Source organism: Vitis riparia, chromosome 13, assembly GCF_004353265.1.
Source record: "Vitis riparia cultivar Riparia Gloire de Montpellier isolate 1030 chromosome 13, EGFV_Vit.rip_1.0, whole genome shotgun sequence".
NCBI classification, from domain to species: Eukaryota; Viridiplantae; Streptophyta; class Magnoliopsida; order Vitales; family Vitaceae; genus Vitis; species Vitis riparia.
In genome coordinates, this window is record NC_048443.1 from 22,064,517 (window position 1) to 22,082,443 (window position 17,927).

At 34.1% G+C, this 17,927-nt stretch overlaps 1 protein-coding gene across 1 annotated transcript; it reads left to right on the plus strand.

The window, feature by feature from the left end:
- Window positions 1-1,166: 1,166 nt before the first annotated feature.
- On the plus strand, window positions 1,167-5,977 carry LOC117929288 (ACT domain-containing protein ACR10-like). The gene is made up of 6 exons (XM_034849561.1): window positions 1,167-1,554; window positions 2,165-2,389; window positions 2,826-2,931; window positions 4,641-4,977; window positions 5,222-5,506; window positions 5,596-5,977. Exons 1-6 carry the CDS (start codon window positions 1,395-1,397, stop codon window positions 5,731-5,733), a joined length of 1,251 nt encoding a protein of 416 aa, XP_034705452.1. The 5' UTR covers window positions 1,167-1,394; the 3' UTR covers window positions 5,734-5,977.
- Window positions 5,978-17,927: the final 11,950 nt, after the last annotated feature.

A 17,927-nucleotide genomic window follows, 5' to 3' on the forward strand; every position in this document is an offset into this window, starting at 1 on the left:
TTTAAACCAATGAACCCTAATGTCTTTTTTTAATAAAGAATATCAATTAGTGCAACTAAAAGTCAAAGTGGCACCCAATGAATTGTACCAAATTTAAAGTAATATTACATATAACCATAGCTTTTCGTCACCATTCAAACTCCACTATTAATGGACATGAGAAAATTCTACCTTTTTTTTTCTCAAATTTAATTTCAAAACAATAATAATAATTAATTCATGTGTAATAAAACAAAATAATAATTACTCCACATGTAAAATGATAATGTAAATTATTCATTGCATTCTTCTTGTATAATGACAATATTAACAATAATTTGTTTATTATAATATTTGAACATTGTGTAATGTCTCACATCAGATATGAGAGAAAATTATTAACGTTATATAAATATAAGTTCCTCTTAATATTGTAGATGCGTTTTAAGGTCGTGAGAACCCCTCCGAACATAAAATTTAAATATGATTGGGTATATATTGTTATACATTGTATCAAAGTTGATCTCTAACCTCCGAGCAGGGGTGTAGTATGGATCGATTACATATGTACAATCTAAATTAGGCATCATGCCTCGATTAAATGCAATCCTAATAAAGCAAAAGGATCTCAATTTGGATATTTTATGAAAAAATGGCCCATATGGAAATCATTAATTTGGGCAAAGATTTGTGGGGATGTTAGATGCAACTTGCATAAGGTAAAATAAGGTTTTATGAAATAAATAAAAAATATATTTAAGAATAAAGTAATTATTAGAAAGACATTCTTGAATTAAAGTGGATGATAAATTATTTAAATAATATATAAAGCTTTTTAATTTTTTATTGAGGACAAATTTTTTTTTTCCTTTTATATATCTAGATCAATCAAATTTATGAGTATTTTCCATTTTCTTTTTAATTTGGGATTATCCAAATGAATTAATGCTTTCTAAGTTTCTAACCGTTGATCATACAGGTTAGACGGGTCAAAAGCTAAAACTTTGACTTTTCAACGGGTAGGCCATTAACGTTGGGCGCAGCTGTGAAACCAAGTTGGACTTGGACACACTGGATTACCACGATTTTTTCAAATTTCCTATATTTTGAAAAGGACGAGAAATTGAAATTCCGGGAGAGGAAAAGAAAAGAAAAGAAAAGAGAAAGATAAAGTGGAGAAAACGAGTGAGAAAGCAGAGGAGGAGGAGGAGCCCATGATCTATTGTCGTAGTTGGTATCTGATATTGCTTCAACGGAATCTCTCCGAGTGTCTGTGCTGAATTGAACAAGCACCAAACAAAAAAATACCCATCTGGATTGCGTGCTTTATCATCATCACTTTCTGAGTCATTGAAGCCAACAAGAACAGAGCAAAAACAAGAGTGGGCGGAGAGTGACGGAGGGAGTGAGATCAAATGGGCATTCTATATGACTATGAGGATGTGGTGCTCATCCGGCAAGCTGAGAAGCCAGGTGACCCCGCCGAGATTACTGTCAATTGCCCGGACAAGACTGGGCTGGGGTGCGATTTGTGCAGGATTATATTGCAGTTTGGGTTAAGCATTACCAGAGGAGGTCAGTTTCTTTCATTCGGTACTTTTATTTTACTTTTTCAAGTTTTGTTGCAGGAAAATGGAGAAGAGAGAGGGGGGAAAACATCATGGATCGATTTTTTTTTTTATTTTTTTTTTTCTGAATTTTTTGGGTAGGATATTAGATTCCTAGAAAAACCGGACATGGATCGTTCTGAATCTTGCATCTTTGTTCGGTTTTTTGGCATTCCTGTTGTGGGTTTTGAGAATCGTTGCAGGGATGAGCTATATTTTCTATAACTTTTTTTGGGGGGAAATATTAGATTTCTGACGAAGTAAGAGATTGCTGTTGCTATATATTTTTTTTCCTTCAATTTCCTATAGTTCATTTTGTGGGGCAAGGGATCCTTATCAAAACAAGGTCTGGGCTATCAATCCCGATTTCTTTGATTTTCCACATTTTTTAGTTTTTATTTTTTTATTCTTTGTGTGAACCGATCTATGCAGTCTGATTTCTCATTTCGTTCAAATATCATACACTTTTGTTTTGGGAATTAGATTCCCAACACAACATTTGGCTTGCGATTTCTCTACAATTATTATCATTTTTTTAAATATCTGACTGATATTTCTTCCCTTTTTGTGTGCTAAAGATGTTTCAACTGATGGAAAATGGTGCTACATATTATTCTGGGTGGTTGGAAAACCAAACACAAGGTGGAATTTGTTGCACAAGAGACTGATGGAGGTCTGTCCTTCGTGTTCCTCTGCCTCAGGGATTAGCTATTACAAACCAGAATTTCAGCAGCAACCAAAGCCACCGGATGTGTTCCTCTTGAAGTTCTGGTGTTTTTATGACCGGAAAGGTCTATTACATGGTAATTTTTTCTTTTCCGGTAATTCTCGCCAAAATAATTAGGTTTGAGTGTTTTTAAATAATTAGGTTTGAGTCTTTCTCATTGCTAATTTTCAAATACATCGGAACATGCTTAATCTTTTGCATACTTATCTTGGAATCCAATTGACTATAAAAATGGACATGGTCCCCTCGCTAAAGGAGTTGGGATGATGTCTGTTTTCTTTTGAGTTGAAAGTGAAAGGTTATGGACAAGGAGAAAGGGCATGGACATGCCTGCAGGGATGAAGTTGTGATGCATGTACTATTATTAGTATTACTATTATCAGGATAATATTTTTTATTTCTGGTAAATTTTTCGTCATCTCAATTTCCTAGTACACTCGGTTCTGATGTTGATGATTATGAAAATTAGAGTTACATATTTGATTTGAACTTCTTTTTTCCCCCTCCGGTAGATGTAACCGAGGTTCTTTGTGAGCTGGAGCTTACAATAAAGAGAGTGAAGGTATCAACTGCCCCAGATGGGAGAGTGATGGACCTCTTTTTCGTCACAGACACCAGGTTTGTCGTTCTTGACATGTAACTGTAGTGCTACGTTTCTGCTTCTCTTTTCCCTTTTCTCTTTCCTATTTGTGTGTTTGATTTATGGGCAATGAAAAGAGACTTTGGAACCTAGTTACCTAACTTTGTGCAGAGTGACAAGTTATGGGATTCCAAGTTGGCCTTTCTTTTCTTGTTGTCATGGCAACCAAGCAAAGTATTGGTGAAATTAATGCTAATGATCGCTACTGGTGCATGACATGTGCTTTGTGATGGCAATGGGTGAGGCAATGGTAAAATATAGTAACATTGTGGATCACCTCATGCCTATAACAAAAAAATCTTGATGCATCTCATCTCTAGAGTACAAAGCTTATATGACCAAATGATTGGGACTGGTTCAGGTAATTGGAGACAGTAGAGAAAGGCAAGTTGAGGAGTTAAATAATTTGACCATTGACGCTTGGGGCAAGGGCATAAGGCAAATCCAAAGTGGGAGATCCCATTTCCATAATGGGTTGTTAGAATAGTCAATAAACTGAGGCAAAACATTTAATAATCTGATTGCCAATTTTATGATTGGTGGGGAGTTTTCAACTGCAGTCCAAGTATGTAGTGGCAGCCCGCATGCACTGGGGGACTGCTTTTGATTATGTTGGTGCAAGGATTTATAGACAACTGGGGATCATTATTGGATGCACTTGCTTCCTAGCACACCCTAAATTACACTTGTGACACCAATATCAATTCTAGATTAAATTTTACTCGTATCTCTTGATATCCATAAGCTTTTAACTTATCCTATGTTTGTTTCTTAGAAAATTCGAGTGAAAATACAAGGGAAAGAAAATGGAGAGAAAAAAATAGAAGGAAATAATCCGATTATTTCCATAATGGGTTGTTAGAATAGTCAATAAACTGAGGCAAAACATTTAATAATCCGATTGCCAATTTTATGATTGGTGGGGAGTTTTCAACTGCAGTCCAAGTATGTAGTGGCAGCCCGCATGCACTGGGGGACTGCTTTTGATTATGTTGGTGCAAGGATTTATAGACAACTGGGGATCATTATTGGATGCACTTGCTTCCTAGCACACCCTAAATTACACTTGTGACACCAATATCAATTCTAGATTAAATTTTACTCGTATCTCTTGATATCCATAAGCTTTTAACTTATCCTATGTTTGTTTCTTAGAAAATTCGAGTGAAAATACAAGAGAAAGAAAATGGAGAGAAAAAAATAGAAGGAAATAAAAGGTGAGGAAAATGAAAAATAAATTTAAACTTGATAAATTATTTTTGTATGCTTCTTCAAGCTCATTTAACTTCTTTTTCTTCTATATAATGATTAAATAATTTGAAAATACATAAGTTTCTATCTAATTTTACTTATATTTAATCTTCTTTCGTATTTTCCATGGTAAACCAAACATGATAAAATTATTTTGCTTATTGTTATTTATTTTTCCTTTTCTTAGAACTTTCTAGAAACCAAACATAGTTAAGTGTCACCGGGATTCCAGACATTTGTTGAGAAAGGTCAAACTTTGTCCAAATTTCATCACAATCTTTAATATGACAATAATTGCTTTGATTTTTTTTTTTCTTAAAAGGTTAGATGTTTGATTTCTTACACTCAGATTTTGAGATAACCATGTATAAAATCAACAGTTATTGGATTTTGCTTCTGATATTTAATTCAGATTCTGTTTTGCACTTGATTATAGAAATGAACTTCATACTAAGAAGAGACAGGAAGATACAATCCATCGTCTGAAAGCTGTGTTAGGGGATGCCATGATGAGTGTTGAGATTGAATTGTCTGGCCCAGAGGTTACTGCATGTTCACAGGGCTCTTCATTTCTTCCTCCTGCGATCACTGAAGAAATCTTCAGTTTAGAGTTGCCTAATGAACGCTCGAATGGATCTGCTGCCTCCAACAGTTTATCTGTTACAATGGACAATTCCCTCAGTCCCTCTCACACACTCATTCAAATCATCTGTCAGGATCACAAAGGTCTCATTTATGATATCATGAGAACCCTGAAGGATTATAACATCCAGGTATATAGACTTTAAACTAGATAGAACTTGTTCATTAATTTTTTTTATCAATTATACCAATTATTTGCATAAGCGATCATCTTTTCGAGGAATAGGCAGTGCATTATGCTGTGTGATCGGTTTTTGAAGATTGTGCGGGTTTTGCTTACTGTAAAAGTTCCCTATGTACTGCCCCTTTTTTTCTCTCGGTGATTTTCCAATTTGTTTCTGATAATTTTCATGTTCAAAATATGTGGTTGGTCAGACTTCTTATGGGCGATTCTCTGCAAATGCAAAGGGTATGTGTGAAGCAGACTTGCTTGTGATGCAAGTGGATGGGAAGAAGATAGTCGATCCAAATAAGCGAAATGCTCTATCCTCTCGGTTGAGAATGGAGCTCTTCCGTCCTCTTAGAGTGGCTGTGCGGAGCAGGGGGCCTGATACTGAGCTGCTGGTAGCAAACCCTGTTGAACTGTCTGGCAGGGGCAGGCCGCTTGTTTTTTACGACATCACTCTTGCTCTAAAGCTTCTCAACATCCAAATATTTTCGGTACCAACTCTGATCTAATTCATTAATCGTCTTACATGAAATATTATGCTATCCTACCCAATCTAACTGGACCTTTTTCATTTCCTCAGGTGGAGATAGCGAGACACATGATCCAGGATCGGGAGTGGGAAGTATACAGAATCCTACTGGATGAAGGGGATGGTTTTTGTGTGTCAAGAAACAAGATTGAGGAGGGTGTGAGAAAGAAGTTGATGGGTTGGGAGTAGAATCCAATACTAGATTATCATGTTAGTGCTCGCTTCCTTCTATCACTGTACAGCTTACTGTGGTTAGCGGGTTTAGTGTAGCTCTCAGCTAATGTGTAGATATCATATCACATGTAAATCATGAGTTGCGTCTGTGAAATAGTGGGCTGTTTAATCCCCTTCCCCCCCACCCCATCCATTTCATGTTGTATTTAGTATTTACTGTCATCATCTCCAATGGTTCTTGCTTTCTTCTTTCCACAAATTGCATATACGTATTATATCTTCGACTTATGACTGTCACGGTCGATTGTTAATTCGAGCTCAACCTGAATTAAGAAACAAATGATTCAGCTCCAACCCCAATTGAGTTTGAGACTTAAAGATGAGAATCAGACCAAGTTTCAGGGCCCCTGCTTGGAATATCATAACCAGTATTGAGTTGTTGAAATCATCTGTCAAGGTATCACAATCCAGAGAGAAGGGTTGTTGGAAGTCTCTTTCCCTTTCTGAGTAAATATCTCAAGGAGGTCAACCTTGAACAGTCTACTTGCCTTCCGTTACTGATCCAGCTACCCTTAAAAGTGAAAATGGCTTGTTTGGACCACACGCTTTTGCTTTCATAAAAAGGCGACATTCTAGTTTTGTCCCTAAGCAATTTGGTATTGATCTTCCAATACCAAAAGAGTTCTTTCCCCATATTACAAATAAAGTAAAGTCTAAACTTTACTTTAATATGGAAATTTAATGATTTGATAATAGTTTTTTATAATGGTTTTATATTGAAAATAGAATGTTTTTAAATAACGGTTTTTTAATTTTTTAGAATTATTTTCGAAAACGGTTATCAAACAGTCTTAAATTTTGATATCTTATAATATATTTTATAATTAAAAAAGTATTTAGTTTTTAATTTTAATTTTATAATATAGTTTATATTTTTTGGTTTTGAACTAATATTTCATGTATTAGGAAATTCTATTTTAACTTATTTTTTTATTTAATAATCAGTGGAAACCCGTGAGAATCTGAATGGTTGGGACGTGGATGGATAGTTTTCAATATGAACCAAGTATTCCATTGGACGCGAATCGGATGCGTCGATAGACACCTTTCAACCCGCACAAAGTTGTAAAGATTAGGAAAAAGAGGAGAAGCTGTGCAGAAAAGGAAATAAAGCATGGGAATCGAAGGATGGAGTGTTCAAATAAAATAGAGCAACCCAGCGGAGGATGTGTTCAAATCAAAGAAATCAATGCCAACTCATGGATCCACGAAAACCAAATTTGCCTCATCGTATCTATCTTAAGATGGAATCAGAAATAATAATGCCAAATTTGTAATAAGATACTCTAAGATAAAATGCAATAAACAGAGGTCTTTATATTCATTTGCATCGGTTTTTAACACTATATAAGTATAAGTTTCTTCTAATCATGTAGATATTTTTTAAAGTTACGAAGATCTATCATATAAATATCTTTTAAAGTGGTGAAGGTCTCTTGGGTCTAAATTAGGATAATATTTATATGATTAGGAGCAGGTCTTCACAAATAGTATCAAAGTCGAACTCTATTCCGATATAGTGCTTTGTTTAATCCCGTGAGAAGTTTTGAAAAAATTTTATTTGGACCCTTGTGCATATAGGTACAAATGGTCCAATACAAATAAGAATTTTTAGGAACATTTGACCTCACAATCTATCGGGATAGAATAAGGATATACATGAGGGGTGATTGTAATATTTTATATGGAATAAAAGAGAGTTTCTAACGTTATTTAAAATCGTGAAAGCCTCTTGGTCAGATAATATTTATCCGATTGGAACGTTTTTTATTTAGAACAGATAATATTTATATGATTGAGAGTGATTAATTATTTTTATAAAATTTTAAAAATATTTTTTTAAAAAATAAAAAATAACTTTTAATATTTTTTTTATGAGAAAAACTCACTTTAAGTCATCATGCCCGTTGAACTCTTTATTTCAAGTATTTTTTTAGTTATATTTTATTATTTTTCATAACTAAAAATATAAGACTTTTCAAATATCTGGTGATTTTTTTAATATCTTGGGCAAAAAAAGGGTAAATTTCAAATATCGTAGCAAAAAATCACATATCAATTGTCATGCAAGTGAAACGTCAAATCCAACCACATCTTGTCCCTACCCTTAGGCCTCAGCTGACACGCGGCTAATGCCCAGACGAGGAATCATAGAAACGGATTCGGGAGAGAAATGGAGAGAATGATTGCGGTATCACAGTTCCACCTCGTCTCTATTCCACACATCCGGGCACAAACGGAGAGACCTCCATCGAGGCCCACCACTGGCTCAGACTCGTCTCCATCTTCTCTCCCGCCGTACCGACAGGGAGTAGCAGATAAGGCCGGAGGTGAAACTCTTTGAGACCCGAGACCTCACTCGAATAGAGCGCATAGACCGCATGGGCGATCACGCGCGGCGCCACCCTGTGGAGTATTCCAGAAAAATGTCTGGTAATCGGAAAACATTTTCGTGTTTTTATTTTTAAAATGGGAAAATATTTTTATATATTTTTTTTGTTATTAGTATAAAATATGATTTTTTTTAGATAACATTTAGTTGTTTTTATTTTTTAAGGATTATTTTAAAAATTAATTATATAAATATGAAGAATGTTTAAAAATAAAACATTAAATATAAAAATTATTTTAAAAATATATTTAAAAACAAATTAAAAATATTTTATGTTTTTAAACCAGTTTTTGTTTTACAAAATATCAAAGTACAATTTTAAAATTATTCTCAAATATTATTTTTTGAAATGATTTTTAGAAACAATTGTAAAATAAAACCCAAGGATCTGTTTGATAATCGCTGGTGTTGTGCCAATTGGATACAGATCTGTCTAGCTTCATTGGAACCAAACAAACTTCTTTCTTGCACAAAAGGACACGCCTATCCAAAGCTTAAGTCAGAAATTAGCAAGGATGAATCCAACTATTTTGGATGGCTATGTACACACATACCTTTTTCATACTTCTCGATGGGTTTTTATAGACACCATCGTCACAACGTTGATTGTGCATTCATACCTTTCTTACAATGATTATTTTCATTAGGGCGAATTACAAGTCTTAATAAGACGGTCAACGCCTTCACCTTAACGCGAATTGGGTAATCATACCAAACAAGAGCTATTGACTAGTGTCATTTATTGGTTGTCGTGCAAAAATCTTAGACCATGTAGTTCACTGTGCATTTACATTTGTCAATGTTGCTAATTGCATGTAACAACTAATTGACACTAATTTTTGGGTGTAAATGTTGTCTAGTTTGTCGCTCAAGCATCGGGTGTGATTAATCATGCATTCAATGCCTGGAAACTTTGGTTTAGTTGGTTTGTCTGTCTGGAAGTCCCACTCGGCTTGGTCTGTCCACTTCATCTGACATTGAGGAAGAATAAAATTTCACCTCTTACACCAGACAGACCTTATCTTGGTCCAAACGGATTGATCCCAAAAGGATTATCTACTTACCTTGGACAACCAAAGGGTCTTGAGTTTGGGAAAGACACGTGGAGGAAAGCCTCCCACAATGCCCCCTAATCTGTCTGTCTCTATCCAGTAAAGTAGTTGACAGGCTGAGGTATAACAAATTATCTGTTTTTTCAAGTTTTTGGGCGTCAAGGAATGCGTGTCTCTTGGAACTTTAATGATGGGTCAAATTGATTGAAGTAGGTTATCAGACGTCGTGTCCCTTCATTAGCTTTGGTAAGTGCTGCCATGCGGCGTGTCTCTTGGGCTACCTAGGTTTTTAATCCCTATAAATAGCAAGGTTCCACACATTTAGGTCACCTTTTGGCTTTCTCTTGTTTAGAGTTCTTTTTCCTCCATTGTTTTTTCGTTGTCACTACGTTTTCCACCAGTTACTCTCCTTTGTCATCATCATCGCCGACAATTGGTTTGCTATCAGAGGATTTCTTTTACGCTAGAGAGCGTTTTAGTCTTAACTTTGGTAAGCTTTCTATTGCCTACTCATTTCTTTGTTGTGTTTGTTATTGTTCCTTGGATTGTGTTGGTCTTGCTTGTTTAGAGAGAAAATGGACATATCATTGTCTAGATTTAGGGTTTCTCGATTTCGTTGTTCATTCTTTTTGTTTGTTTAGGAAAGAGATGAACGTGTTAATGTCTAGAATTGGGTCTTTTCAGTCTTCCCACTTGCTCCTGTGTCATCATTGTATTTATGTCATCAACCCATTCTTTTTGTTGTCGTCACAATGGTGCGATGTGCACAATTTTTTCTCTATCGTCAGCAAAAGAGCTTGTTTTGTAAGTTTTCGTAGCCAAATCTGTGTAGGCTTGGACTATAGATCGTCTAGGTTTATTCATATATTGTTGAGGCAATGTTGAACAACAAATGGGTTGAGTGATTGGTTCTGATAACTACGTTGATTCATATAGGTTTCCACACGGCCTAGATCTACTTAGTTTTATGGAAAGAGGAGAAGTTATTTCTACCAGTGGAAGGCCTTAGTAGGGTGGACGAAAAAAATATTAGAGTCGGGCGCCTCAAACCGAACCATCTAGTTGGTGTCCTGATTGAATGGGAATGACTTTCATTCCCATGAGGTAACTTACCATTTGATGGTACGTAGAAGGAATGGTTTTCATTCTATGAAGCCATGCATGTCTTATAATGGCATTGCATGGAGACAAATCATCGACCACCGAGAATCGCACGTTTAATGTGATCGGGTCGGCTTGGACAAGCAACACAACATCACCTAGGGAGGTTGTTGTAGCTCCATTGAATCCGGACAACAGACGTCCTGGGTTCTTTAGGGTGGATGGCAAGTAACCCATTTGCTTGTAGATCGACATTTGTAAGAGGTTAGCTAAACTACCCGGGTCAATTAGGATTCTCCTCACGTCAAATCCGCCTACTCCAAGTGTTAGGATCAGAGCATCTTCGTGCGATTGCAATACCTAATTGACATCTGCTGGAGGGAAGGTAATTGTGTTGTCGACTGGACACACGCTTCCTTCTATGAAGGTGCGTTGAACGGTGTTAATATGTGTTCTTACAAAGGCTATATGGAACAACCTTCGCCTTTTCCGCTTAGAGTTGTGCTTATCGTCTATTAGACCTCCATATATGTAGTTAATGACAACTCTAGGAACTATTGGAGATGCAAGGGCTTGGACGGTTGACTCTTGTTCCGTCTCTCTTTGCTCAATGGTTGTGCGAACATACTATTTTAAGTGTCCGACCTTGATAAGTTTCTCTATCAAGTAATGCAGATTCTTGCATTATTCGATGGTGTGGTCGTGATCCTTATGATAGGAACACTTTCTGTTCCAATCTCGTCTATCCGGATCTGTCTTGATTGACTTCGACCATTTGAAGTCTGACAGGTCACAAATTTGTGGGAGGAGTCTCTCATAGGAGATGCTGAGGGGAGTGAGTATCATTTGTTGTTGTTGCCGACTGTTTCACCTCTTGTTAGCATGCCTCAATTGGTTTGAGGGCTTATAACTCCCCACTTTATCATTCTTGGTCAGATAATTAGTGACCAAGACCTATTGAGAAGTTGTTCGGACATCGTCTTTGAATATAGAATACTTGTCCACTCGCTGAACAGGTCATCCATCATTACAGGTGGCTTCTTTGTGAGAGACTCAAAAAATGGTGTGCCCGAGTAGATGCTCCGTTAGAAGATCTGCAAGATGGCGTCTCTACTACAAGATTCAACTTAGAGCACTGCTTGCCCGAACCGCTTCATGAAGTCCCTTAGCGACTCATTCTCCTGCAACTTGATGTTCTATAAGGTGCTTATGTTCTGCTTTTGGCTAGTGGAACATAGGTAGTGGACTACAAAGGCTTTTGAGACATTTCGAAAAGTGTTTATGGAATTCTGCAGGAGGTGATGGAACCAAGACATAACTTGGTCGTGTAGGCTGACTGGAAAGACCTTGCACATCAGTGCATCATTCCCTATATCAAAGGTCATGAGATTCCTGAAGTGCATGATGTGGTCAAATGGGTCGCTCGTTCCATTGTATATTGTGAACTTGGGCACTATGAACCCTCTGAGTGATTCGTAGTTAATGATATGGGGGTTGAACAATGTGGAGAACATGTCATCCAGTCGTTGGCTGATAGAGTTGGGCGGGACTCGCGTCATTGGTGTTTCTGCCTATTGCTGCTTTGGTGGTTGAGAAAGTCATCCGAATGTAGTTTCTGTGGCTGGCTATTCCAGACGTGCCCTCAGGTTCTTTGACATGTGTGGTTACCCATTCACGCTTGGTGCTTCGGGTCCTGGTTGAGCTCACATTGCATTAGACAAATGTGACCTTCTACCGTGTCTCATTTTCCTTGATGTCTGGGTAGAGTTGATGCCTTCGTCCGGTTATGTTTGGTGAGCTAGCGAAGACTCCTCTTTGAATCGTCTCGAGTAGTTGTTAGAGGAGAACTTCGTGCTCCGGGGAAAAGATGCCTCAATAGTCCGTTTTAAGGTTGTTTGTCGGCTCTGAGTGTGCCGACTTTGAGAGGGGCCCGTTGTTGACATTTGAGCCCACAACTCTTCATTCTTTTCTTTGAGTCATTTCGTTTGGCATAGCAGAGTTTGCATCTACCACTCATTTTCTCGTTGGCGTTTCTCCATTCTTTCACGCCAGGAAAAATAGTCTTTCTCACCCATAACTAATGATTGGTTTCTGGAGGGTGTTGACATCCTTAATTGTTCCCACAAATGACATCAATGTTGGTGTTGTGCCAACTGGATATAGGTCCGTCTAGCTTTACTAGAGCCAAACAAACTTCTTCCTTGCACAGAAGAATGTTCGGACAGGTGGTCCGGACACGCCTCTCCAAAGCTTAAGTAAAAAATTAGAAAGGATGAATCCAATTGTTTTGAATGGCTATGTATGTACGTACATTTTTCATACTTCTCGAGGGGTTTTTATAAAACAAATGACACCATCGTCACAACGTTGATTATGCATTCCTGCCTTTCTTGCAATGATGATTGTCATCAGGGCGGATTACAAGCCTTAATAAGACAGTTACGCTTTCATCTCAACACAGATTGGGCAATTATACCAAGCAAGAGTTGCTGACTAATGTCATTTGTTGGTTGTCATGCAAAAATCTCGAACCATGTAGTTGACTATGCATTTACATTTGTCAATGTCGCTAATTGCGTGTAATGACTAATCGACATTGATTTTTGGGTGTAAATGTCGTTTAGTCTGTCACTTAGGTATCGGGTGTGATTAACCATCTGTTCAATGCCTAAAAACTTCGGTTGGGTTGGTTTGTCTGTCTAGAAGTCTCAGTCGGCTTAGTCTATCCACTCCATCTAGCATTGAGGAAGAAGGAAATCTCTCACCTTTTGCGCCAGACGGAGCTTATCTTGGTCCAGACAGGTCATTTGCTTACCTTGGACGATCAAAGGGTCTTGAGTTTGGGAAGGACACGTGGAAGGAAGACTCCCACAGTAACTAATTTCAAAAACAATTTTGAAAAATAGTTTTTTAATACAATTTTTGAAATTTATTTTTTAATATTTTGTAAAATAAAAGTCTATTTGAAAACCAAAAATGTTTTTAACCTATTTTTAAATATGCTTTAAAAGTAAATTTATATCAAATGTTTTATTTTTAATCATTCTACATATTTGTATAATTATTTTTTAAGCAAACCTAAAAAACAAGAAAAATAATAAAAAGATGTTATATAAAAACACCATGTTTTTTATTTAGAACAGTTTCTAATTGACAAATGTATTTTTCTAATTATTTTATTTTGGAAAATAGAAAATTATTTTAAAAAATAGTTATCAAATATGTCCTAAATTTTTTCTTTTATCTTTTTTCTTTCTTTTTTTTTATTTTTTTTTTCTTTCTCTCATTTTTTCAATTGAAGTTTTATGGGATTGATACTAACAAAAAATTTGAGGGAACAGCATCTATTTGTGATTGCAATTTTAGAGGATAAGAAGTAAATTAAGGAGAAAAAGAATAGAAAGAAACCTCAAATCAAAATTAAGAAATAAAATATAATAAAAATTATGTAAGACTTACAATTTTTTTAGCTTCATTCCACATCTAAAAGTGAAATGAGGTTGGAGAATAAGGAAAAACAATTATTAGTTAAATTTTTCATTTTATTTTTACTCTATTTCTGTTGCCAAATCTTGTGTTCACTTATTAATATGAAAGATAATGAGACGAACATTTTCAAGTACATATCCCGTGTTACCTTTAATGAGACAAGTTTGAAATTTAAATAAATTGGTTTAGGTGGATTTTGGACTTTTTTGAAACCCGAGGTAGGTTCGGATATATTTTGTCCTGTCATGACTCGATTATGTATAAAATTAATTTAAATTAATTTTTTATTTGTATGTTTAATATAATAATAATAATAAAATAAGTTATAATAAATTATAATATTTTAATTATTTATAAAATATATTTATTTTAATATAATTTAAAAATAAAAGTTAATTGAGAGGAGGCGGGGATCGAGAATTATTTTAAATAAATGAGATAGGGGTGGAATGGTGACGGTCAGTCTCAAGCCCAATCCGTTGCTATCCTACCTATCATCCATTTTATGTGCGCTTTCAAATCATAGTATAAGTTTTGCCCATGGGGATAAAAAGAGGGTTGAATTCCAGCACTAATGGTTAAGTTAGAGACAAGACAAATAGAAAGATAGGAATCAAATCGATGGGACTTCTTCTTCTTTGGATGGCCTTTTATAGCCCAACCTAACGGCTCGAATGGTCAGATTTTAGGAGGCAAGAGCTGTGATGATTGCCCCACGCGGCCCTACTCAACGGGGAGATATTATTGTGGGCAGACAAAAAATTGAAAATTTGTGAATTGGGACACATGTGCATGCTTGAATTGGGACACATGTACATGTAGCACCGGCTTTGCAACACTGTCAGGTGTACTAGGAATTTCAAAGATATCTCACTTGCTATAAGATCTCGTGACAACCCCATTTCATTCGAACACGACAAATTAGTCCAAGCATGAAAGTTTTCTTAGAAAGGAAGAATCTCATCAGGAGCGTACTTGAAGGGAAACAAGATTACTTTGATTTTTAACCCTAGATCTCGTTAGATGCATGCAATCTTCTTAATTAGACTCCAATTGTTTAATTAGTCAAATTTAGAAAGACTATTTACTAACTTACGTGCAACCTTACATATTTATTAAAATGTTTTTATATTAATAAGTGAACTAAGAGTTCATACAATTCTTATAAAACGTACCATCAATCATGGATTGAAAAATCGGTTTTTATAGACTATATTTCGTCAATATATCGGGCGGCCCTGAAAGGATATTGAGTACCAATTATCGAACGGGAAATATCGAGAAAATCGCCAAAATATCGGTTTGTTAGGAATCGATAAATCCGCAAAAAAATTAAATGTGAAGCGAGTAGGAGGAAACTTGTCAAAATATTGATGATATCTCAAAATATTGAAGATATATAGTCGATATATAAGATATGTCGGTGAATATATTAGATATATTGGCAATATATATCTGGGAAGTATTGGAAATATTTTTGAAAGTTTTTTTTTTAAAATATTTATCCTTTTTTATTTTTTAATTATTCATTTTTAATTTATTTTTATTTTAAATCTATATTATCATTTTATTTTTAACTACTTTTTATATTTATCTTATTAATGTTATTTTAAAAAATTACTATCACTTCATTCTTTTTTTTATTTGTTTAATTTTATTTAATTTTAAATGTTTTTATTTCAAAATATTAAAAATATAATTTTACTCAAAAATTGCTACAATATAAAAAAATTAATGAAGTCCTAATTGTCACTTATAATAAATTTTTAGAAATCAAATCTCAAATAAAATATTGTATATAAATCAATTTAATTTTTTATTTAAAATGTAATAAAATATGTTTTAATCAAAGTATTTTAATTTTTAAAATAAATGAATATAAATATATTAAAGGAATTTATGCTAATTTTTTTATAAAAATTTGATAAATATTATATATACGATTAAAGATAATATTTATCAACTTTTTATAAAAAAAAAATTAGCATTACTTACTTATTTTATCATATTTTTTTTATAGTTTTTTCAAGCATTTTTGTGAATTTTGAATAATTTTCGTCTCATATATTTTTGTCAAAATATTCATCAATATTTCTCTAATATTTCTAATATATCTGGTAAAATCTAAGTACGGATATATCCATATTTACCAATATTTTAATCCTTGCCATCAACGAATATGACCTTAATATGAGACCATTAGGACCCCAAAGATAATAAACCCTTCTTGGAGTCCTACATTGTGCACTTGGACAAAATTTTGTCAATTTAGGTTGCTTGACATAGCATAATTTTTTTATTCTTATAACACTTAAAAAGACCTTAACCCTAATAATATTGCATCCCTTTAAGTAGACAACCAGATCACGATTGATGATAATAGTCGTGAATCATTACTAATGAATAGATTATCATCCACCTATAAGATTTAGAACACCATTATGCTTCCCCATGCTTTCTTGTACATATAACACTCATTCTTCCACCTTCTAAAATATCTTGTAAGTCTTTAATGATGAGAAAATCTCTTATCGTAAACTATTGATGATAAAGTTTCCTTTCATTTCCATCCAACTCAAAAATAAACTTAAAGGCAACGTAATTCTAATACCACTTCTTGGGGGAGGGCATATCAATGTTGGGTTTATTAGGGAATGGTTAAGCACATATGGTATAATTAAGCACGATAAGCAAAATAAAGCTTCATTTGCACAAATTAAATTTTTTTCATAATTGAAAAACTTATAAAATATAAAGAAAGACACATCTAAATATAATATGGAAAAACCTCCTCGGCCCCCGGCTCCCATGGTGCCTCGGCCCTTGTCACGTATGGTGCCTCAATCCCCGACTCGCCTAATGCCTTGACCCTCGGCTCTCCTGGTGCCTTAAAGTAAGTAAGAATGAAAATTGGTGACAAATCAAGAATAAATAAATAATGCAATTAAAAAATATTACAAATTCCACTAGGAGCATGCATTTAGTTCATTGAATATTTGAATTTAGAGTAGAAATTAGTTACATTATATTAATAGAATTTTCAAATTAAAAAAATTAATTAATTGTCTTATCCTTTTGCATGATTTCAATTTACTAGTATTTATAAATATTAAATTAATCATTAAATGCATCATTTGTATTGTCTTTTTGTCATAATAACTACTAAATATTTTTAACTTCTTAATAAAGTATGTGGGAAGAATTTTATAATTTTTTTTCCTCATATTTTTGGAATATAATATGCTTGGTTGAGCATACATAATGTCCACGTGGAAGCAATTATGACGTGGTATTTTTTTATTGGCTGTTATACGAAATGAATTTAAAAAAAAGGTTGCATATTGGGTAAAGGCACGTGCGAAGGACATGGGAACACAATAATCACGTGGGGATTGCTTCATGGATAAGAAAGATGGTCGGGCGGTGATACATTAAAAGGAATATTTAAATATGCTATCAATTTATCGTGAGAAAAATATTGTAAATATCTCATGCCAACTTATCCGTAAACGATAAATTTATCTATAATAACACAATAATAATAATTTTTAAAATATGACTCTTTGATTTCACTTCTATTATTCATTGAGTCCATGATTAAAAAATATATATATAATCTATTCGAATAAGTATTCAAAATTCATTCTTAAAAACTAGCTTTTAAAACAATATTCAATTATTTTAAAAATTAATTAAAATAAAAAAATTAATTAAATTTGTTGCTAAAATTAATTTATTTTTATAACAAATTATTTTAAAATTGATTTTTATAAAAATAAAATATCAAAAATAAAATTTAAATTATAACTATTTGAAATATTTAAAAAAAAAATTAAAAACAGATTATATAAGATATGAGTTGTAGTCTTTCATTCAACTTCCCTTTTATCATTATTGCACGTGCTGCAAATATGACAAGAAGTTTGTTTCTAAACTTTGATCAAATCCTGAATAAAATTCCCTTTTTTCATCATTGCACGTGCTACACAACATCTCAAGAAGTTAGTTTCTCAAATTTTATCATATCCTAAATAAAATTTCCTTTCCCTATATGTTCGAATTTAAACAATTTTTTTTTTTTTAAAAAAAAAAACTCACCTGAATTCCATGAAATT